This window comes from Petaurus breviceps, unplaced genomic scaffold (genome assembly GCF_028583685.1).
Source record: "Petaurus breviceps papuanus isolate PSGF00001 unplaced genomic scaffold, PetGlider_PUasm1.0 185, whole genome shotgun sequence".
Classification (NCBI taxonomy): Eukaryota; Metazoa; Chordata; class Mammalia; order Diprotodontia; family Petauridae; genus Petaurus; species Petaurus breviceps.
Genome location: NW_027185797.1, coordinates 21508674 through 21532675, shown reverse-complemented (window position 1 = coordinate 21532675; position 24002 = coordinate 21508674). Strand labels below are relative to the sequence as shown.

Here is a 24002-nt window from a genome sequence, read left to right as displayed (position 1 = left end):
ATGTCACAAAGAGTTGGATATAAATGACACTACAGAATGACAACAACAGCAAGAGATATGACCGGGCAGTTTTCAGAAGAAGTCAAAGCTATCTATAGTTAAATGAAAAAATGCTCTAAGAGAAACACAAACTGAAATAGAACTGAGATACCACTTCACATGGATCAAAAATGCTAAATGCATTCCCCAACTGATAAATGGTCAAAGGATATGAACAAGCAGTTTTCAGATGTAATCAAAGGCATCTGTAGTCTTACGAAAAAAATGCTTTAAATCGCTATTGATTGAAGAAATGCAAATTAAAACAATTTAGAGGTACCACCTCACACCTACTGTATTATTTGATATGACAGAAAAGAAAAATTTCAAATTTTGGAGGGGATGTGGAAAATTCAGACACTAATGCACTATTGGTGGAGTTGTGAACTGGTTGAAACATTGTGGAGAGAAATTTGGAATGCCCCAAAGGCTATAAAAATGTACATATGCTTTGACAAGGCAATGGCACTGCTAGGTCTGTATCCCAAAGAGATTCTTAAAAAAAAAAAAAAAAGGAAAAGGACCTATTTGTACAGAAATATTTGTGGCAGCTCTTTTTGTGGTGGCAAAGAAATAGAATTTGAGGGAATGCCCATCAACTGGGAAATGGCTGATCAAATTGTGATACATGATTGTGGTGGAATTCTACTGTGTTATAAGAACTGATGTGCAAGATGCTCTCAGAAAAACCTGTAAAAACTTACATGAACTGGTGCAAAGCAAAGTGAATAGAACCAGGATAGTATACACTGTAATAAAAATATTCTATTATCATCAGCTTCCTTTCCTCTTTCCTACCTTCCTTCCTTCCTTCCTTCCTTCCTTCCTTCCTTCCCTCCTTCCTTCTCTCCTTCCTTTCATGATATGATTAAAATGGAATTGTTTTTCATAATATGAAACAAAATTTAATTTTTATTTCCATATGCAGGGGGGGGGGGAGGGAAGGAGGGAAGGAAGGAAGGAAGGAACTCAAGATTTAAAAAGAAGAGAATACTAAAAATAAAGAACAAATTTTTAAAAAGAGAGAAATGTTTGTAAAGTGCTTAGCATGGTGACTGGCCTGTAGAAGATACTATATAAATGTTTATTCCATTCCTCTTCCCCTTCCCTATTAATACAAAGATATTTATTATTTGACTCAAAGGACCTGTTTTCAACAAATATTGTGAATCTCCCTGGTAATTGAAAAAGCTGTAGATAAGAAGTTTTGTGAGTGAGAATCTTTTAAGTCCTTTGGCCATCAGAAGGCCATTTTGCTGTAGTCACATGGAGAATTAATTCTTTATTCTTTTATATTTTAAGGTGCTCCATTAATGTTATCCACAGGATCATATGATAAAATCATTCTTTGTATATTGAGTAGTAAGTGAAAGTTTAAAGTGAACAGATAAACTGTGAAAAGTTGGTAGTAGAAATAATCAGTCAAATATCAGACCAGAAATAAAATATTCCTGTGTCCTCTGCCTTTATGCTCTCTATTACGATACTCTGGTACAAGCCAAGGATGTGTTTCCAACCTGGAATAATTTATTTGAAGGTTATCCAATTACTGGAAAGGATTTGAGGATGAAGAAATTCTATACAAGGACTTCTCATTAACACATCATATGACATGTCACTTAATGTTCTCATTAATACATTTTAGGAAAATAAATTAATTGCCAAAAGAAATAGGCCAATAATTAAGTCTATCCTTCTTCCCCTAAAACAATACACTCGACACCCTAATTCTTCTGGCAGTAGCATCAACTTGTCCAGGACATCTAGAAGTCTTTCAACCATCCTTCCTCTTCTTAATGTCTCATATTTTTGTTTCTATTTTCTTTGGAGGTTCTCCTAGATAATAGGGTCTGAAAATTCTGAAGCTATTGAAATAGAGTGAGAAGGAAACTTAGAGGTGATTGCTCAACCCCTTCATTTTACAGCTGAGGAAACTGAGGTCCAGAGAACATAAGTGACTTTTGACTAGGGTGTTTAGAGGTAGAAGAGACAGAGTTAAGATGGAAGGCAACTAACACTGTCCTTTACTGGTTGGTAAGCACTTGATTCAAAATGTGAAAATACTATATTTCAAAGTCAAACTATATTAAAACACCTAAAGGCTTTATGACCATTAAATAACTGGTTTATAAAAACAAGTCCCTGATTCTGCAGGAAAGCACACTAAGCTAAAAGCTTTCCTTAAAACTTAACTTTTATTACTTTGTTAAAAAGCAATTTCAAGACAATGGGAAAGGTTTGGCTGAAATGGAAGAGCAGGAACCAAGGAAACCAGGATATTTTGGCTCTGAGAAACCATACTAATCCTGCCTTTCAATTAAAAAAATGTGTTTTCTGAAAAGCTAAGCATACAAAGAAAAATTGGCAATTCGTAGGTGTATGGAAAAATCGAGGCTAATCCAAAGGACTTGAGGTTACAACGGTTGCTAGGAAAACCTGGAGGTTAATTTTATGGTAGTATCCAGAAGCCTAAATGCTTATCTGAATCTGAGTCCATCTGAGCTACTCAGCATTGCAAGAGGAGACAAGAGTCTCACCATAACAACGCTTTTGACAACAGGACCAGCTGGAAATTCTGCCATCTTTTCAGGATGAGTAGTTACTCAACGTCTAAGCAGTTATGTTTCTGATCTCAGTTGTAAATCAAGACTGAAAAGACTATAAAACCCAAAGTCATTGTTGTATGAGGGGACATGCTTGTTGTTGTTTTGTTTGTTTTTTGAGGGAGGAAAATGGTGTCGGGGAGGATTCTGACTCATTTATTCTAAGCCACCATATAGAATGTGGGGTCCAAAGTGCTGCAACCTGTCCTTTTAGTCCAGGAGCCAAACTGAACAACATCATCCACGGAACTTTCTTGGAATTCTGTTCATCCAGACTGCACGGATTACTGATTTTCTCTTCTTCATCCATTTCCGAGCTCCTCCTCTTGTCCCTTATTGCTTCAGTTGCGTCCAACTCTTCATGACCCCATGGACCATGGCATCCTCCACTGTCTCCCAAAGTCTATCCATATTAATCTTCATTGTTTCCAGGACACCTTCTATCCATCTCATCCTCTGCCGTCCCCTTCTCCTTTTGTCTTCAATATTTCCCAACATCAGGGGTTCTTCCAGTGAGTCCTGTCTTCTCATTATGTGGTCAAAGTATTTAAATTTTACCTTCAGTATTTGACCTTCTACTGAATAGTCTGAATTAATTTAAGTACTGACTGATTTGATCTCTTTGCTGTCCAGGGAACTGTCAAAAGTCTTCTCCAGCACCACAATTCAAAAGCATCAATTCTATGGCACTCAGCTTTCCTTATAGGGAAATTTCTGTTTTATACTTTGCTATTCCAAAAGCCATTTCAGATACATTATTGTGGTGTGTGTGTGTGTGTGTGTGTGTGTGTGTGACATTGGGCTGTCAAAGGCCAAATGATGGGAAAACGTACATTTTGAACTGGGATCTTAGAGACCATTTTTGTTCAACCCTTCATTGTACTAGATGAGAAACTGAGGAAAAGAGGAATGAAATGACTTGCCCAAGGTAAAAGAGATAAGAAGCATCATACCTGGGATTTGAACCCAACTCCACTGTCTGTGTATGTTGTGGTAGGTATTTCAATTGTTCTCACAGATAAATTGCCAGCTCAAAATTGAACTGCATATTTACTTTCTTTTTTTTTCTTTTTTCTTTTTGGAGGGCAATTGGGGTTAAGTGACTTGCCCAAGGTCACACGGCTAGTTTTTGTGTGTGTGTGTGTGTGTGTGTGTGTGTGTGTGTGTGTGTGTGTGTATGTTAAGTGTCTGAGGCTGGATCTGAACTCAGGTCTTCCTGACTCCAGGGCTGGTGCTCTATTCACTGTGCCACCTAGCCACCCTGCATATTTACTTTCAACCTTTCTAAGTTCATTAAGGTTTGTTTCCAGGCCAGGTTAACTATAGAGGGATATGTGACCTTTTTTTGGCCACAGAAACGCATGAAGATTGGAATTAATCAAGAAACAAGCATTTATTAAGCACCTAGTGTCTGCCAGGAGCTAGGTGCTGACAATAAAAAGATTAAAGGAAATGAAAAAAACCCTGCCCTGGAGAAGTTTATATTCTTTGGAAGAGAAGGGGAACCACATATATGTATAATAAATACCAGGTAAATTGGGTGAGAGGGTTCTAGCAGCTGACGTGAATATGTGTGAGGGGTAATTAGGAAAGATTTTGTATAGAATTATTGAGCTGAATTTTGAAGGGAACAAAAGGATCCTAAGAGCTGGAGGTGATGAAAAAAGTACATTCCTGCCAGGAGGAACATGCAGTAAAGATGGAAGACAGAGTACAATGTGTTAGGCTGAGCTGTAGAGCGTGCGAAGGGAAGCATCAGCATTTACTTGATTGATCCTAATATTTTGCTTTTAAGAACGCTCTATTTTTCTGTATGCCACCCACTTTCTTCTCAAGCATGACTGTTTTTATCCAACATACCTGCTGCTCTCTCAACTCAGAATTCCATCTCCTGCCTCCAGTCCTTTGCATTATCAGTGCCATATGCCTGGAGTGCCCACCTTTACTTCTACCTCTTAGATCCTTAGCTTTCTTTAAACATTGATTTAGGTGGCTCTTCCTATAGAGAACCCTTCCTGAAATCACTACTTCGTGCTACTTCCCTCCTCCCCTTATTTTGTAACTATCTGTCTAAGTATTGTATTTTCCTTGGTAGTCTTTAACTCAGGGACTTCATTTTGTTTTAGTATCCACAGCGACTGGGATAGCGCTTTGTGTGAGGCCGATGCTTGAAAAAAGTGCTTGATGGGTCATATTGAAGAGAACATACATCTCTTGATTTCCTCTTAAGAAAATACCAAAAGAAATAGGAGGTACCAGAAATTCAAGGAGTTTCTTATCTTGACTATATGCCCCTTTAGATTATAAACTCCTTGAGGGCAGGGATAATCTCTTCGGATTTTTTGTGTATCCAGCATATTGCATAGCTAGGGAACAAAGCAAATAGAACATTGGGCCTATAATCAGGAAAATTTGAATTCAAATCCAATCTCGGACATTTACCAGATGTGTGACTCTGGGCAGTTCACTTAAACCTGTTGGCCTCAGTTTCCTCAGATGGAAAATGTGCTAAAGAAGGAAATGGCAAAATCATTCTAGTATCTTTGCCAAGAAAACCCCCAATGGGATCACAGAAAGACAGACATGACTGAAATGACTGAACAACACCAACCTAAGTCAAGGTACTTAACCTCTGTCTGCCTCATTTTCCTCAACTAAATGGGGTTTATAATATACCTACCTCCCTGTGTTGTTGGGGGTATCAAATGAGTTAATTAGAACAATGCCTGGCTCAAAGTAAGAACCATACAAATATTAGCTACTATTCCACAGTAAATGTTTGATGGGATTGGTGATATAATGATTGGAATGGAAGGGACCATAGAGGTTTCCTCATGTACTCTCTCACTTTACAGATGAGGAAACTGAGGTCCAGAGAGGAGAGGTAGTTTGTCCACATAGCTAGCAAGCATTGGAGATGGGACAGGAACCCAGGCTTTCTGGACTCCAGTGTTTCATCCACTGCTTCTCATCACACCTATGATGGCAAAAGGGACAGAAGCACTCCAGGTGGCCTCCCATATGCACATCTTCAGACGAATCTAGAACATTCTCCCCCAAGTGGAGTTGACAACTTGTTTAGATGTAAAAGGTTCTTTCCTGAAGGCTGTGTTGTGGAATGTGGTTTAATGCTACCTGCTGCCTTGGGAGCCTGGGTGTAAATCAGCTTCTGAATCTTAAATGAGTGCCAAGCTGGCCTAAAAATCATTATTAACCAAATGGTCCCATCTGCAGTGAGGGGCAGAGGGAGGCTGGAAGTTGCTAACTGGCTTCAGCCGCTTTGCCTGAACACATACGCACACATGCACACGCACACACACATGTGCATGCACACACAGAGCTACTGACTTGACGACAGAGTGGGAGATCCCATTTTCCACCTGACCTCTTGTCTGCTGGCATACCCTTCATGTCTCTTGCTGACAATAAACATAATTTTTTTATGAATAGGAGTCTAAAATGGGTGACTAGCTATAAACTATTGCAGCCTAGAAAGATTTCTCAGCCACTGCCAAAAAAATGTTGATTTCAAGTATGAAGGAATGGATTGGGACAAAAAAAACTGTAGGATTGGAAGGAAACTCAGAGCCCACTGAGGTGAGATTCCCCATTTTACACCTGAAGAAAGTGAGACTCAGAGTAGTTAAGGAACTTGGCAATGATTCCCAATCAATTGAAGCTGGATTGTAATGCATCTGAAAAAAGATCTGGAGGGTTTTTTTCTTCACAATTTAGTTGCTATCTTCTTCCATCAAATGTGTTTATATGTTCATATTCATACCTCCAAATATAAAAATAGCCAGCATTTTACAACATGATATATCATCTCATTTGATCCACACAATAATCCTGGGAGATATGATTATTTTTACTTACTATTATTACTTTCATTTTACAGATGAGGAAATCGAGGTTGAGAAAGGTTTAAACATTTGCCAAGTGTTATTCACTTATATCTGCCTGAGACAGAATTAGAAAATAGATCTTCCTGATTCCAATTCAAATGCACTGTGCAACCTACATGTGTGTATTATGTGCATATATTTATGGTACATGTGTGTATGTGTGAACATTAAAGATCAAACCTGTAGTATCAGTGGCACACGTTATCTCTAAGGTAAAAACAATTCCACAAAATAGGTCAGTGTCAAAACTGTCTCTGAAACCTAGGGTGTTTGAGGATTGCCTAGGACAGAAGTAGAAAAGTGACTACACCTGGGTCCCACAGTTTGTACCCAGGTCACCCTAGTCCCAAGGTTGGCTATCCACCACACACCTCATGGCACACAGAGAAGGAAATGCAAAATAAATGCCAAGGGAAATTGTTTGGCTTGACAATGTTTGCTCCTAGCAATGTTTTTTCCCTCTTTTTTTTTTTTGAGGAGGGGAAGTAAGAATTGCATGGAAGTAGAGAGAACAGATGTTTGTTAATTGAAAAAAATAATTAAAAATAAATTCAATGATTTCAGTGAGGAGAACAGACTACTAAGACTAGGGGAAATCAGGCAATATCTCATGGAGGGTGTCAAAGTTGGGATGTGCCTTGAAGGCAGTTGGGGAAGTAAGGAATGGGTTTGAGATGAGTAAGGGCAGCATTCCAGCTACTGGGGACCTGGACCATCCCTTCTTAGATTCCACCACACCAAGATGTGATCGATATACAAACACACAGACACATACACATGCACACATACCTATTCTGTGTATGTGTGGATATATATACATGTGGGTCTTAATAGCAAAACTGTATTAAGACTTTTGGAACATCTTGTAGATTAGATTAGACAGAGAGAGAGAGAGAGAGAGAGAGAGAGAGAGAGAGAGAGAGATCTACACACAGAGAGAGTGTCTGGGACCCAAGAGGGTGATAATCCCATTATATTCTGCTTTGGCCATTCTACCTACAACTATAATATTATGGTTAATTCTGGATGACACATTTTAGAAATGATATTGATGAACTAGCATTCAAGGACTATCATTTGAAGTAACGTGGATGTTAAATCTGGAGAAGACTTCTCTTGGAGGGTATAGGATGGAGTGTGTGAGCTATCTTCTTCAAGTATCTGAAGAGTTGTCTTGAGCAAGAGTTGTCTTGTCTACTTGACTGCAGAGGGCAGAACTAAAAGCCATGAGTGAAAGGTCAGAGATAGGGAGAATTTGGCTTTGGGTGAGGAGAACCCAGTTGTCATAAAGTGTAATGGACTGTTTCAGAAGGTTGAGGGTTGTCCTCAGGAATGAACAGGAAGAGGACAGATGATCACTTGTGGCTGTTTCCTTGGGCACCCAGACTAAAATGTCAAAGATGGATCTGGTAAACAATCTTCCTGAATCACAGCCACTTGTCTACTAAATCTGGCTGTCATTATAAACAATTAGGATTACCAGTAAGAGCAAACAAAGCATAGGTGTTTGAGCTGAGACCCCAGAACATCAAGTGCTATTCAAAGCATTTTTCATTTACTTGTCTGAGGTAAGACATGTGGGGCCCCCACAATCTTAAGAAAATTTGTGGTTCATTACTTAAATGTAATACCCTCAAGGCTGTTCAACCAAATGCATCTGTGACAATTAAAAATATATTTCTGTAAAATGTCTTCAGGATATATGCTGCCATCCTTTTTGTCTCAAAATCAATCTTTTATCAGCAACAACAAAGATTTTTTCACCTCAATATACCTGGACTTCAGCTTAGATCACAAATTCAATTTTCTCCCAGATAGAAACTGTAAATTGTTACTTAGATCTTTCATTTTGTTTATAAATATTATTACTTCATTTCCATCAGTTCTTTTTTTATGTATCCAGACTATGGAGATAAATGGAGATAAACTTGTTAAATGTTTCCATTTGGAAGGGAGGCAAATATTTGAGCATCAGAGGAAAAATTACACATATATGCATATATACATGTATATGTACATATATAATACTTTATCATTCATTGCTTTTAAATTTATTCTAACTCAAACTTTTACATATGAAAATGGCAAAAATGTAATGATTTCTTTTTCACAATAAAATGTCTCTGTTGTTTTGGTTCATGTCCAAAGACTTTGTGCTGGTGTCTCTTCCTTCTGCCCACCATCTTTGCCTGTATATTAATAATTTGGCATTAGAAATGAATTATTGCTTAAGAGTCCCATCCCCCTAAGATACTGTGGCTAGCAAGGCTTGTTGACTCAATAGCGACTTGAAGGAATTCCTAGAAACCACTGTATATTTCTGAATCCAATCTGACCTGATTCTTCTCTTTCATTTATATCATTCGAGGATAATCGTCCTACTGGGGGCTCATAGCAACAGTCACATGCTCTATTACTTGACTTTGGAACTTTGTACTCTATTTAAAAGCAGAAACCAGAAAAGCCCTATAGTTTACACACACACACACAAACACACACACACGAGTTACAAATTCCCATTTGTTCTATTGGCTACAGGTAAAGCTTAGTTATTCTTTCTTTTGATCCAATGTGGTTATAACAGAATCAGATAAAGATCAAATATTGACTTTATTTGACGAAAAACATGGTACATTTTAGGTATCTGGGAGGCACAGAGGATAGAACACTGTACCTGCAGTCAGGAAGACCTGAATTCAAACTCAAACTCTTCTCAGCTGTGTGACCCTGGGCAAGTCACTTCACCCTGTTTGCCTCAGTTTCCTTATCTGTAAAATGAGCTAGAGAGGGATATGGCAAACCACTCCAGTATCTCTGCCAAATAGAGTCACAAAGAACTGAACATGACTGAAATGACTGAAAAATAACAACAACAAGGTGCACTTTGTAGTTGAAGTTGGGAAACGTAATTTGAGGCTGCTTTTTAAAAAACTGTGAACTCCATTCAGTATCCGCCTGAACCACACCTGCCCATATGGAGATCTTAGGCATCTGTCTGCTTATTTAGGGAAAATCGAAGCAAATCCCCACCACCACCACCTTCTTCTTTTGGGGACAGAAGGCAAAATGCTTTGGTGACTATTCAGAGACATTGGCATGGCAGAGAACGAAATCCCCATGTAAACAAAACCGTACATGCGTCTTTTGTTTTCATATGACTACCATTTCCAAACATATTCCGACCTACTCTCATATCTATTGAGCTATCTCTTGTAAGATAGAATAAAATAAAAGAAGAAATGAATCGAAAAAGAAATTCAGTAAAACCAGGCAATATGCCAATTGAGTTTGACAATACATATACTATAGAAGTCCCATTTCCCTAAAGAACAAGAATGTCAATGCTGCACCATTATCATATCCAGGATGATGTTTTGAGTTGGGTGGCTGGGGGTAGCTTGATGCAGATGCAAATGAAATGGCACCCTGTGGTGCATTCTGTCTAGTGATAGGGCTGGATGGATTCCTGGGTATTTTGCTGTTGTTGTTTGGGGGGGACAGCCAAATGATGGCAGTAACATGGTAGTGGAAGTTATGGCAACACCATACAGTAGCCTATCCCTTTGAGTTAATACTATCATCAATATCATCATTATTGACATCAATAAAATTTGACATTTCAAGAGTTCTTTAAGGTAAAACACCCTCCCCCCTTATTTTTGGCATTTTTGGAGGGGGGAAAGCAAGGAAATTGGTGTTAAGTGACTTGCCCAAGGTCACACAGCTAATACATGTGTCAAGTGTCTAAGATGGGATTTGACCTCAGGTCCTCCTGACTCCAGGGCCATGAACTGTGCCAGCTTTAGGTTTAGAGAGTAGTGACTTGGGTGGTACCAGTTGTTAGGTACACTTTCTCTATAACAAAGGGTGTTCAATGTCATTTGTTTACAGTTGATTAACTTGTAAGTTTATAAAAGGGAAGGGTTGTTTTTACTGCTTGTACCTTTGTCTCTGCATAGTGAATCCTCATTCATTTAGATCTACTTCTGAATGACCAGGTGGACTTTGATCTATGTGAAGAGGGGGAATACCTATGTGTTGATTTTACATTCCACTAACACAATGAACAAAAACTGGGTGAGAAAAACAAGAAACTGAATTGACTGGCTTCACTGACATTTGTGCTCTTTAATTTTCAATGGGCTCCATCCAGTTTCGAATGTCATTAATCACCTATAGAAATATGTGATTCCCTCACTTCTCTCTTCCATCTATATTTTCTTTTCTGCATAAAAGATTCTCAAGTTTTCGCTATTTCTATCCTCCATCCCCCAAACAATTTCCACTGAAACTACTGATTCTTGAAGTTTCATCATCTCTTGCATCACCTTAACTGCCAAACACCAAGGTGAAAATTTTTCCCCTCAGGGCCACCATGTCCCTTCCAACAACTCACTCCTCAAACTTTTAAAGTTTTGGCTTTTACTTCCTTCACCACACTCTTCATACCAAAGCCAATGGCTATTTTTCCATCTTCATGCTCCTTGACTTCTCTCTAGGATCTGAACCTACTGTTCCTTCCTCCTCCCTCCCTCCCTCCCCTTTCTGAAGGCTATGTCCTTCCTCTACTTTTATGACATCATGTTTTTAGTGTTGTCCTACTACCTTCCTGAACAGGTCTCCTCTGTCTCTACTAACTTCTCATCTTCCACCACAGGCATGACACAGGGGAATGGATGATTTTTTTTAAGCAATTGGGGTCAAGTAAGTTGCTCAAGGTAACATGGCCAGTTATTTTGTGTGGGTGTCAAGTGTCTGAAGCTGGAACCGATCCCAGGTCTCCTGACACCAGGGCCGGCGCTCTTACTTACTGCACCACCTGGACATCCCAAATGGATGATTCTTTACAGTCAGAGAACCTAAGGTCCCAAAGTCAACTTTGTTACTTATTAGCTGTGTCACCTTGGGCAAGAGACTTCAGCTCTCTAGACTTTAGTTCCTTATGTGTAGAACACAAGAGTTGGAATCAATAACCTCTGGGACCCTTCCACCCAAAATCTATGATCCCATGACCTGGCCTTTAATCTTGGGAATTACTTAAGGGGGGTGGGAACATGGGGGGAGTTTTTTTTTTCTTCACTTACTCTTTGCAAGTTTCATACATTCTCCTAGTTTCAATTATCAATGATTCTAAAAAAATACTAATATATATATATATATATATATATATATCCTCATTTCCTATTTCTAATTTTCTAGCAGATACAACATCTAAGGATTCTACTGACAATTAAAATTCAACATGTCCCCACATAAATTCAGCATCTCACCTCCAAACTCCACCATCATCCCTTCCTTAACTTCTATACTTAGGCTGCTGGCACCACCACCTTCCCAGTCTTCTAAGCTCAAAACATCAAAAAATTTGATGCTACCTTATCCTTCATCCTTGCATAGGACATACAGAGATGGAAGAGACATTAGAGGTAATTTAGTTTAATGACCTCCTGGTACAGATGAGGAAACCGAAACTGAGGGGGTTTAAGTGACTTCAATCAGCAACCAAATCTGATGAATTCTTTCTCCACAGTGTATCTCAAATTCTTTCTCTCTTTTCTAGTCTTCACAGCAGTCCCTCTAGCTCAGACCCTCATTTCCCCTCATGTGCACTACTAAAATAGACTCATAACTAGGCTTTCTGCTTCTTATCTCTCTCTACTCCCAAGCATCCTTTACACTGTGACTGCGTAATTTTCATAAAGCAGAACTCTAATTGCTACACTTCCCACTCATGAATCTTCAGCGGTTCCCTATTGCCTAGTGAACAAAGGGAAACCCCTTTTCTTGGGCTTTAAGGCAATCCACAATCTGTTTGCAACTATCATTTGAGAGAGCTATACCACAATAATTCACATTATCTATGATTCAGACAAACTGAACTACTTGTGTTGAATTCTCAGTTTGTTACCATTTATTGCCATGCCTTTGATCATCCCCCATTCCTGGAATGATTTCCTCCTTACCCCATCCTGCCCCCAAATCTACCTGATACATACACACACACACACACACACACACACTATATATACAATGTACACAATACATACAAGCATGGATATATGCATGATATATTCATGTATACATATAATAAACACATTTGCATATACATGTATACAGTGTGTAATATATAATGTATTATTGAGTATATACTTATCTATATATTAATATAAATGCATACATATGAACATGTATGCATATACACATATATCCTTCAGGACAGTTTTTCTCCATGAATTCTTCATTCATACACACAACACACAAACACATACACACATCTATGTATATAATCTTTTATCTAAGCCTCAGTAGCATAATTAGGATTCTTCTTTTTCACCTTTTTTTTTCTTTAGGTCTTCTTTAAAAGTAATCTTAGGGGCAGCTAGATGGCACAGTGAATAGAGCACTGGCCTTGCAGTCAGGAGGACCTGAGTTCAAATTGGGCCTCAGACACTTAACACTTACTAGCCATGTGACATTGGGCAAGTCACTCAACTCCAACTGCCCTGCCTTTCCCCTCCAAAAAAAGCAAAAATAAAAAAAAATAAAAGTAATCTTAAACATGCTTATCCCTTCTATTAACTTGTGAACTTCTTAGGGGCAGGAGTGTCAAGTGTTTTCACAGTGCCTAGCACACACCAAGAACTTAATAAATGTTTGTTGAGTGTGTGTTTTTTATTCTCTGACTCTTTAAACTCTTCCCCTTTTTTTCTTTTTAAGGTGCCACCATCCTTCCAGGCTCCCAAGCTTGGAATATCAGTGTCATCCTGGTCTTTCCTCTTTCCTTCATCCAATCCATCCAATCCATTGCCAAGTCTTATCTGTTCCTCTCTTTGCAGAATCCTCAGATGCCTCCCCTTCTCTCCACTCATCCAACAGCCATCCTGGTGCAAACCTCAATCACCTCATGCCTGTGTTCCCTATAAAACAGTGGATTTCCATTTCATACTACTTTGGTACCATTTCCCTTTTCTATTTGTTTTTTTTTTATCTTTTACAGCTGGACTACTGCAATAGCCTGGTGGTTAGCTTCTGCCTCAAGATTCTTTCCCTTCTGCTTCATCCTCCACTCAGTTGCCAAAGAGATCTTCTTCAAACTCATATGATCAATCGCTTCCATATTCAATGACCTCTAGTGGTTCTCTATTCATTTGAGGATTAAATACAAAATCCTCTTTTAGGCTTTTAAAACCCTTTACAACCTTGTCTCTTCCCACTTTTCCAGGCATATTTATTACACCTTACTCCTCACCACCACATACTCTATGATCCAGAGATCATAGCTTCCTTGATGTTGACTTGCACATGACCCTCCACCTCTTACCTCCATGACTTCTCCCTGACTATCTTCCATGCCAGCAATGCTCTCCCTCCTCATCCCCACCTCTTCAACTCCTAACTTCCTTCAAGACTGAGTTCAAATTTGACCTTCTACCAGATGGTTCTTCCAGTTATTCTTTCCTCTCCACTTCCCCCCTCCATAGACACTGCCTTTCCGTTGAGACTACTCCCATTTACTCTGTGTTTATCTTATATAAGACATAGTTGTATGTTGTTTCCTTTAGAATGTGAGCTCCTTAAGGGCAGGGGCCATGTTTTTATCTTTCTTTGTTTCCCTAGTACCTAACAGAGTACCTGGCACACAGGAAGTTTTAATAAATGCTGTCTGTTTGACTGATCTTGTATTTCAATGTGTAGAATATTATGTCGTACATACTAGCCATTCAATGAATGTGTATTAAAATGAATTAAATGGGACTACTAAAGTTATTAGACTTAACCAGGAACCATAGGCACTTACTAGGAACCAATGTGAACCAAGAACAAGAAGTGTCAATCTATGCTCTTTCATTTTTTTGAAAAAATTCTGAGACTAGCCCTCCTCTAGCACAGTGCTGTCTGACTATATAATCATACATCTAGACCTGGAAGGGACCTTATAAGTCTACAATCCATCCCCCTTATTTTACAGATGAGGAAAGTGAGGCTCTGGTAGACCAGGTGATTTGCCAATGTTCACCCATGAAGTAATGATCAGCAGGCAATATTTGAACTTGGGTCCTCTGCCTTCAGACCCAATGGTCTTTCCACAGTACCACAATAGATTCTCATGCTCAGTCATTGGCATGCAAATGCTTACCAAGATGGAAAGACTTCAGTTCTGTATGACAGGGACCAGCCTACCAAGTTTTGGAGAGGTTTCTTTCCAGAAGTTTGTCCACTAGTTAATGAGTGTTATTGTTTGGGGGCTGGACTAGATCTTCCATTGGTATAGGCAACTCTGGAAGGAAAAATAAAACTTCCCTCTACCAATGCATATCAACACCTATGATGCTATTGCAATCTTGGAGAGTTGTCTGGAACAATATGTGACTTGCCCAGGATCACACGGCCATGATATATTAGAAGCAGGTGATGCAATCTATGAGGGCAGCCTGCTATCCACTCCCACCAAGCTTCCTCCCCTCATCATGACTTTTTAAGCCATAGCAACTCATGAAGACCCTCTACTGAGTCATAGTCAGCTTATGATTGGAAATATGGTGTAATGGAATTAACATTTCATTTATTCATGTGACTTAGCTCAGGTCCTAGATCACTTGCTAATTATGGATCCCTGGGCAAGTGACTTCACTTCTCTAGGACTCAGTTTCCTCATCTGTTCCATTGCAAATGTAACATTTTTGTGACCAAAGCAATGAAGAAACATGGATATATAATATAGCAACATACACTGATATGTAATAATATGTGTGTACAACATATGTATGTGCATGTTTGTGTGTATATAACGTATGTATATGCATGTTTATCTGTATATAATATGTGTCTTAGTCAGTTGAGTTGGTACGGATCGATAAAATCATGTCACAAGAATTGGGGATGTTGAGCCTATAGAAAAGAAGAATTATGGGATAGATGATTTCTGTCTAAGTATTTTAAAAGTTTTTAAGTAAGAGAAAGAAGTGATTTATTCTGTGTGGATCCACAAGGAAGAGCCAGAGTCAATAGGAAGGGAGCTTCTGGCTGAGTATAGGTAATGCTTGAATAATTAGAACTCTTGAAATATAGAATGGGCTACTTTGAAAGGGGATGTATATTTCTTCATCACCAGACATGCTGCAGGAGATTATTGATGGCCACCTGTCAGGGAGGCTGGGGAAAGACTTCCTTAGAACTGTATAGAACTAGAACTATGTAAAAATAGTTGCATATTTACTACCCGTGAGTCCTTTGACAATTTATTTATTCCTCCCTGGGCTTCAATTTGCTCATCTGAAAAATGAGAGCATTGGGCTAAATGGACTCCACCTTCTGGCTCTAGATCTCTGAGGTTCTTCCATTTCTCAATCCCTGTGATTATGAAAATAATATACTTGAAAGTCAGTTTAAAAACTCAGAATGAATGGTGTCAAATAAGTATGCCAAGTAATAATAGAATAATGAATGTCCCGAAATTCCTTGAGCATGCTTGAAATAGCATATTTTCTTTAGGAATTTAGACATTTTCTTTAATCTTTCCTTTAGGCTAACTTGCTTAGCAAAGTCTAAAGTCTACACATGTCTAAACATAAATATATAGATATACAGACATCTATGTCCATATATGTATACATATACGTATATACAAGGATCCAAGTTTATAAGGTTTCAGTATAATTGGAAATTCATTCAAATCAAATAATCAAGTTCTGAAATTACCTGACCAATAGAGTCATTACTTTTGAAATGCTCTTAGTAAGTACAGGGAGAGTAGCTTAAGATGAAATTAACACCCCACTGAACTTGTTAAAATATCAAATGAAAACTCCCAAATTGCTCAGAGACTTGGTCTTCCCCTCCCCCTGCTCTAGGCTAAGGGATGATAACAATGGCACATGATAATACATATGCACTTTGAGATTTTCATAACACTTTCCATACACAATCACATTTGATCCTTAGAATACTCTTACTATAAATATACTGTAGATACTGTTGTTCCCATTTTTCCTGATACCGAGGACAGAGTTGATCATTCCTTGAACCTAAATCCCAAGTTGCTCTGCATAATGGCACAGTGTCAGGCTTTAACCTGATCACTTGCTGCTTTTTTTAGTTGATCTCCAAAAGAACAAGACCCACTTGATATGACTGGTTGCAAATATATTTATGTAAGTTTGTAGTCTTAGTAGTTGGTTTGGAATTCATGTCATTAGTGCTTAGCCATATAAATGTAGGTTTAGGGACTCTTGGTTATACTCTATGATAGCAAGACATCCTTGAGATGCTCCCCAGGCAATAAATTCTTGACCCAACTAAGCTGTAGTATTTCAAAACAAGCCTTCCAGAGTTTGGGTCATTGGCATAGCACATGGTAATGAGTTTTCTCTAGCAACTGTGGTGTCTTGGGTGAATGTCACTGCTGGGCTACTGGGCTTGACCTGAGTGCTTTAAATACATGGGCCATTTTGTTTGGAACATAGCACAAACTGCCCTCCCAAAATGGGAACGCATTGCAAGCTTCCAATGGGTTTTTTAAAATTTGTTTAGACACTCAGTGGTGACATTATTGTCCACATCTAGGGTAATGTCTCTCAGTATATCAGTTTACTAAACATAGCTATGTGCTCCTATGAAGGGCATGGGGACATGCATGAAACCACTTTTAAAACTAGCACTGTTCATGGGGAGTTAAGAATAGGTTTACCGAGAAAAATTCCAAAGTTCTTCCTTTCTTTATGAAATCCTCATCCAGTATTAAATGCTAATAATGCCAAGTATTGGCATAGAGCACTATTCCTTGTCCATGGTAATGGTTACCAATATGTGTTATTGTTTTAATAAAGTAAAAATATAGCATAGATCTTGATTTCAGGGATGATAATAACTGAGAACCCTTTACAAAATGGTCTTGGACCATTGCTCCAATGAATTTGATACAAGGAGACCCAGGTTTGAATCTTGCCTCTGAAACCCACTGGGGGTATGATCATGGGCATTTCAACTCATCCTTTTCATATCCACCATGAAATGGAGTGGGAAAACAAGTAAAGCAATGGGAACTTTGTGTAAGGTACTATGCTAATTGCGCATCAAGCAAATAGAAAACCTAGATGATTTCTGCTTTCCAAGGAACTAATATTCAAAATGGGGAAAACAAAATCGAAAAGACAATGGCAAGGGAAGCAGGTAGCATAGCTCTTTCCTAGTTCTGATCCACTGAAAGAGTCCACAGCGGAGGGTTTGTCTTTAGTTCATGTCAGATGGAAAGGTCTGAGAGTACTTAGTTTCCAGGAAGAGAAATAGTAAGGAAGATGGTGAAGCACCGAGGACTTTACACCTCCTGTAATATGTGCATGACAGGACCTGAAGTCAGTCCCTAAATCATGGGATTGTTGTGAGGTTCAAATGAGGCTATGTATGTAAGGTATTTTGCAAGCTTTAACATGCTAAAAAAAACATATAAGCAAAAGGAGATATTGTAAATTGCATTGCAAATCTCAAAGTGCTAAATAAATACTAGTTGTTGTTATTATTATTATTATACATCAGTTTTTGATGTTTTTACTATATACAAAATGTTTCAAATGGTTTCATCCCTTTGAGACATCAAGAAGAAAAGAGAGATTCTTGTGGAGTGTGATGGATAGTGTTATATCTATGTACACATACATGTATATATCTATCTATGAATACATGGGTATATAAACATGTGCAATGTAAATGTGTACATGCACATATATTTGTTCATGTCTCTATGTGTGCATATATACATATAGAGTGAATAGATAAAATATGTATATAGACCCATATAAATATAGATGTACACATATGTATATAAATGCATTTAAAGGTGTGTATATCTATATAGTATTCATTCTATTTATATGTATATACATATGTGGCCATATATACATCTATATAAATAAATAGATATCTGTCTACATATGTATAAATATGAAAGTATATAAACATACATATGCGTGTGCATATATAATATATTTTCTATCTACATATGCATGTACACATATAGATACATATACACCTATACAAATAGATATACATATATAAACACACATATATGCATGTATCTATATATTCTACTATGTAGGCATACATATAAAATATCTACATGTATGTAAATATGCACACATATCTATATTTCTACATGTGAATATTCTATTTGTATGTATATATAAATACAGATATTATACACATATATAGATACATATACAGACTTACACATATATGTGTTTTCATTTTCCTTGCCTATCGACAAAATATGTAATAATTTATATGTATCTATCTGTACACCTTTATGCCTATCATTCCTTTACTTATTTATATGTATGTATTCATTATATGAGTGTGTGTATGTATTTATTTGACTAGATTCTTGATTTTATTAGTATCAGAAACTTCTGGTGAGGGCACTCCTTCCATTAAGGCAGAGTGATAATGAATCAGTATCCTCCCTGAAGTTTTAGAGAGTCACTGAGGACACTGAGGGGTTAAGTGACTTGCCTAGAGTCACAAAGTGATTAGCTTAGACTTGAACATGAGCCTTCTTAATTTTGAGGTGGGCCTTCTATTCCATAACACAATATTATCTTTCTGCTTATGTATACACATATATATGTCAGTGGAAATACAAAATCCTTCCCAACATCCATCAAGGGAGAGATGCAGAATATATGAATATACTCATTCTCTCACTAAATAAACTTAGGCATCATTTCTTTAAATTAAATGAATGAATTAATAAATTAATACATACATACATTTAAAATAAATAGATAAATAGATAAATGGATCTATCCAATCTAGAGAGAGTAAGCCCATTGATAACTTTAGCTGAAAATGCTTCCTGCAACAATTATCCTCTTATTTCAGAAACTTACCCCCACCTCAGGACAATCCCCTGTTGACTGTCTTTTGGTCCATACCTACTGAACCAAAGTCTGGTTGGAGACAGAGAGTTCAGTGTGTGGCAGAACTAAGGCTAATTCTGAGACCCTAAAATTCTCCCAATGTAATTTTATCCTGAATGTATTAACATCAGTATTCTCCTTTGCCCTTTTTGAAACTACCAGGTTTCCTATAGTACCCAATTTCATCATGGTCCCCAAAGTCTGCCCTGCTGACTGACCAGGCAGTGGGTGCCAAAGTACTGCTCAGCGATCCGTATCCCATCACCACTCACCTCTCCTTCCCTTGGCCAGGGCCTTCCATTCTGTGTGTATTTGCCTTGATTCTGACGTTTTTTCTGCCCTCCGTCTGCAAATTTACACAGCAAAGGCTCAGTGGGGGCTGTAAAGACAAGAAAGCAGAGTCTGCATTAGCAACATTCCCTCTTGATATTATGGTTATGATTATGGGATGGGGGTCAGGAATGCTTTAGAATGGGAATCTTTTGATGTCAAATGTTGCCTCTGTTCTTTCTATTTGGTATCTCTTTAGTTCTTGGCTCTGTTATCAGATGTTCTAACTTCCCAAATTTACAAAGAAGTCACTGGCAAACTATAAAAGAACTTAACTGATATTTTTAAAAAAATCAGTCCATGAAAAACAGCAAATGGTTATAGAGGCAGGCTAAGGAGCGTGACATCCCTCCCAGTTAGCTTAGGTACATATTTATGACCAGAATTTGTGAAGCAGCTAGGTGGCTCTGCAGTGGATTGAACATCAGTCCTGGAGTCAGGAAGAATCATATTCCTGAGTTCAAATCTGGCCTCAGACATTTACTAGCTGTGTGACCCTGGGCAAGTCACTTAACACTGTCTGCCTCAGTTCATCATCTGTAAAATGAGCTGGAGAAGGATAGAGCAAACCACTCCAGTATCTTTGCCAAGAAAACCCCAAATGGGGTCACAAAGAGTCAGACATGATTGAACAAATCATTTCTGGGGATAAATATTTCTTTCTCCCAGAAGCTCTGTTTTTATTATAGAAACTGTGCCAGTTACAGTTTTTGAAATAGATGCTTACAGCACTTCTAGCCGAAGAAAAGAGTTCTTTTCGCCAAATTAGTTGTTTTCCCAATAAATTATTTGCCATTTCAAAAAGGCAAGTGGCTGATGACATCTTTGCCTCTCCATGATCCAGGCTCCCACTGAGATCTGTCCCCTGAAGTGACAGTAGTCATCAAAATCTCAGTGTGGACATTTACAAGAGAATATACAATTGGGGTGTGAAACCACTGAAAATGAGAGGAAAGAGTCATGGGGTATGGCATTAATTCCCAGTCTCCATGAGGGAAAAAAATGATGGTCATGCTGGTTGCTTCTCACTCTCTTCCCCAAGCTGTAACTAGAACTGGGCAACCAGGGCTCTGACCCAAGCTACTGACATTTAGCAGGAGTGCTGAAAGGACTTTCAACTTTTCAACAACATAGAATCAGCCAGCAAGGTGTGGTAGAAATAAAAAAATTATTGGAGAAGGGGGTGAGAGAACTCTAGGGACTCTGTTAATGAGAAAGTAAGGGACCCTGAAGTATCATTCTGTATTTTGCTTCTTATATACATACATATCATTTCCCTTAGAAAAAAATAGAAGTTCCTTGAGGTCCATGACTATTTCATCTTTTTTTTTTTGTCTTTGTAATTCCAGTGTCTGGCACATGAGTGTGTATAATTGATGTTTATTAATTATTCAGTTGGTTAGATCAAGTCCAGCTTCCAATGCTTACCACCAGTGTGCCCTCAGAAAAAGTCACTTAACCAACTTGGCCTTCAGTTTCCTCAAATCTAAAATGATTGGCTCAGACCAAATGGACTCTGAGGTCTCTTTCAGCTCTCAAATTATGATCCTGTGATCCTAGGAAGAGGAGTTAGCACCTAGTTAGCCAGCATAATTTGCTAGATTAGTAAACTACCAGATGAAGAGCTCCTTCCTCTAACTGGCTGTACTTCAGATGAACCCCTCCCCAGCCTACACTCTCTCCTCTAATGGAACCCTTCCAATAAGTGCTTTCATGATGTTCTAGAGTCCTAATTAAATTGAGGGCTCATTTTGAGCAGTCTCCTCATTACATTTTAAGGTCCTACATGGACCTAGGTACTACCCATCCCAAAGATAAAGTTGGTTACCAATTAGAAGTGATTAAAATAAATGAGTTTGAGTTATTTTCCCAATACTGAACTTTAGTTCAGTATTGTCACCTTCAGGGATGTTGGTATATTTCAAGGCAATGGTATTACAAAAATGGCATCCTCTGAGAGTTGGCCACTGCCATTTGGATGTTCTTATAGTTATCATTCCCACTAGGATCTCTTATTAAGCAACAAAGTGGTTTGTATTCCACAGTGGATAATAAAGTTACCACACAAAGAATGAAAGGACAAATTACAATAAATGGGAGATTTGTTTTGGATGAGATGAACATTTGTCAGAATGTGGAGCATCAGAAAAGAGGAATAGTAAACTCATGAGAAGAGAGCATAGTCGCCAATTTTCTACTTGTCCTGGGGTAGCTTGGGCTCAGACTGGATATTCTCATAAAATGAGATTTGGTTTCTAGTTTCTCCATAAACAAGAATGAAATATGGAGGAAAAAGTCATTTAAACAATAAGAAAGGCACCATGGTGTTATGCAGAGAATACTGTACCAGTAAGACCTGCTCTGCTGATTTCATGGAAATGCTGAGAAAATTGGCTGAATTAATATATTTCAGGAGTTTTGCTATCACAAAATACCATTGTTTTATGTTGCCCTTAGAAGGTCCCCAGATTGAATAGAAACCCATTGAGGTTAAGAGTTGTTATAGTTCTGTCTTTGTATCCTTAGTACTTAGCATGGCAACTACTACATTCTGGGTGCTTAATGATGACGCACCTTGTCAAATGTCAAAGAGTTAGCCAATATACAGTTATAACGTACTTGCTATGTGCCAGGCACTGTGCTGTGTAATAGGAATGCAAATTTGGAAGATCTTCCCTGCCTCTAGGCTAAAGTGCACCTGAAGCCTGGAGTGGGAGGCTTGTTTTTCAGTAGATACTTCTTGATTGGCCAGTGAGTCAATAAAGTTGTTACATTCTCTGAGCCAGGAGAAAGCTATATAAGCCCTGATGTGTAGCTTTGTTTTGGGACTCACTTTGAGAAGTGTTCTGTGATTTGATCTGAATTTTGGGAAGCCGTTGTTGAGTCCCCCGGCTTTGAATAACCCAGATGTGGAAACCCAGATGTTGACTGGGTATGGATGTAATGGCTGGACAGTTTGGAAAGCTGTCTACTTGATCTGTTTCTGTCTTGATAATTCTGCCTGTATACTTTGAAGTTCAGGGTGCTGACTTTTTCCCTGAACAAGGTAAGTGATATATGTCTGACTGATTAAAGTAAGCTTGTTAAGCCATTTTGAGTTGCTTTCCTTTAACAAAGCAGATCCAAGAACCTGTGGTAGTTGCAAACCCTGAGGACGTGCTTGGGGTGCTTGCTGCTACTTGCTGTTAGGCTAAGTTAGTATCACAGGTAGCATTTGAATCCAAGTTTTGTGACATCATAGTCAATAATAATTTGCAGTCATTGGTTGCCACTGGGGCAGCTAGGTGGAGTCATAGTCCATAGAGTGCTGGGCCTAGAGTTAGAAAGACTCATTTTTCTGAGTTCAAATTTGGCCATGTGACACTGGGCAAGGCAATTAACCCATTTGCCTCCATTTCGTGGAGAAAGAAATGGCCAACAAATCCAGTATCTCTGCCAAGGAAACCCCAAATGGGGTCATGAAGAGTAGTACATAACTTACATGACTCAACAATAACAACATTGATTGCCCCTAGCTTTTGGGCTTTCCCACATGAGTTAGTTATAGGATCTTTTTATGGGCAAGATTAAAATTATTTTTGAGAGCAAGGTTGAGATGCCCCTGGGGCCCCCTCAATAAATGGTAATTCTGTGGATGAAGGAATAGTTTCTTCAGTAAAAGCTTTTTGGCTGTCCTACATTCAGAGGGCATAGGTTGAATCTACTTCTGGCTGCAGAATATTATAGGAGAGGAGAATTAAATGCTGTGGGCTTAAACCAAGTCAGTTCTGTGGATCAGTGGCATCTGCTAAGAAGCCATTATTTTGGGGATGAACACAATGTGGAGGGATTCATTTTATTTGGTGTCCACACTATCTTGTAGGAATTAAGGCTATATTTTACTTGTCAAATGACCCTGAGAAATTCATTTCACTTCTCAATCTCAGTTTTCTCACGTGTGAAGTGGGGATAATAGAATTATAGATAAGAGGGTAGAAGGGACCTGTGAGGTCATACAGTGCAACCCTTCTTAGTCTATGGATGTAGAATGGAATGGTAGCTTCTTCAGGGTCAAACCATTCATGACAAAATGCTTTTCCCGATCCCATGCCTGGTATAAGGTTTGGGAACAGACCATTCCCAAAGGTTCTCTAAGAGATTAGATAAATTATAAGGTGGGAGCTGGAGGATGAAGGTCAAGAAACACATAGGACTGACCACATATACCAACAGAT

General features: G+C 38.4%; 1 protein-coding gene across 18 annotated transcripts in view; it reads right to left on the bottom strand.

The window, feature by feature from the left end:
• RBMS3 (RNA binding motif single stranded interacting protein 3) overlaps positions 1-24002 on the bottom strand; it is a 1480592-nt gene that overhangs the window by 163800 nt on the left and 1292790 nt on the right. For all 18 annotated transcript variants that reach the window (XM_069088563.1, XM_069088548.1, XM_069088550.1 and 15 more), the window contains one exon: positions 19731-19837. In XM_069088563.1, the coding sequence (XP_068944664.1) occupies positions 19731-19837 (107 nt within the window). The remainder of the gene's footprint in view (positions 1-19730; positions 19838-24002) is intronic.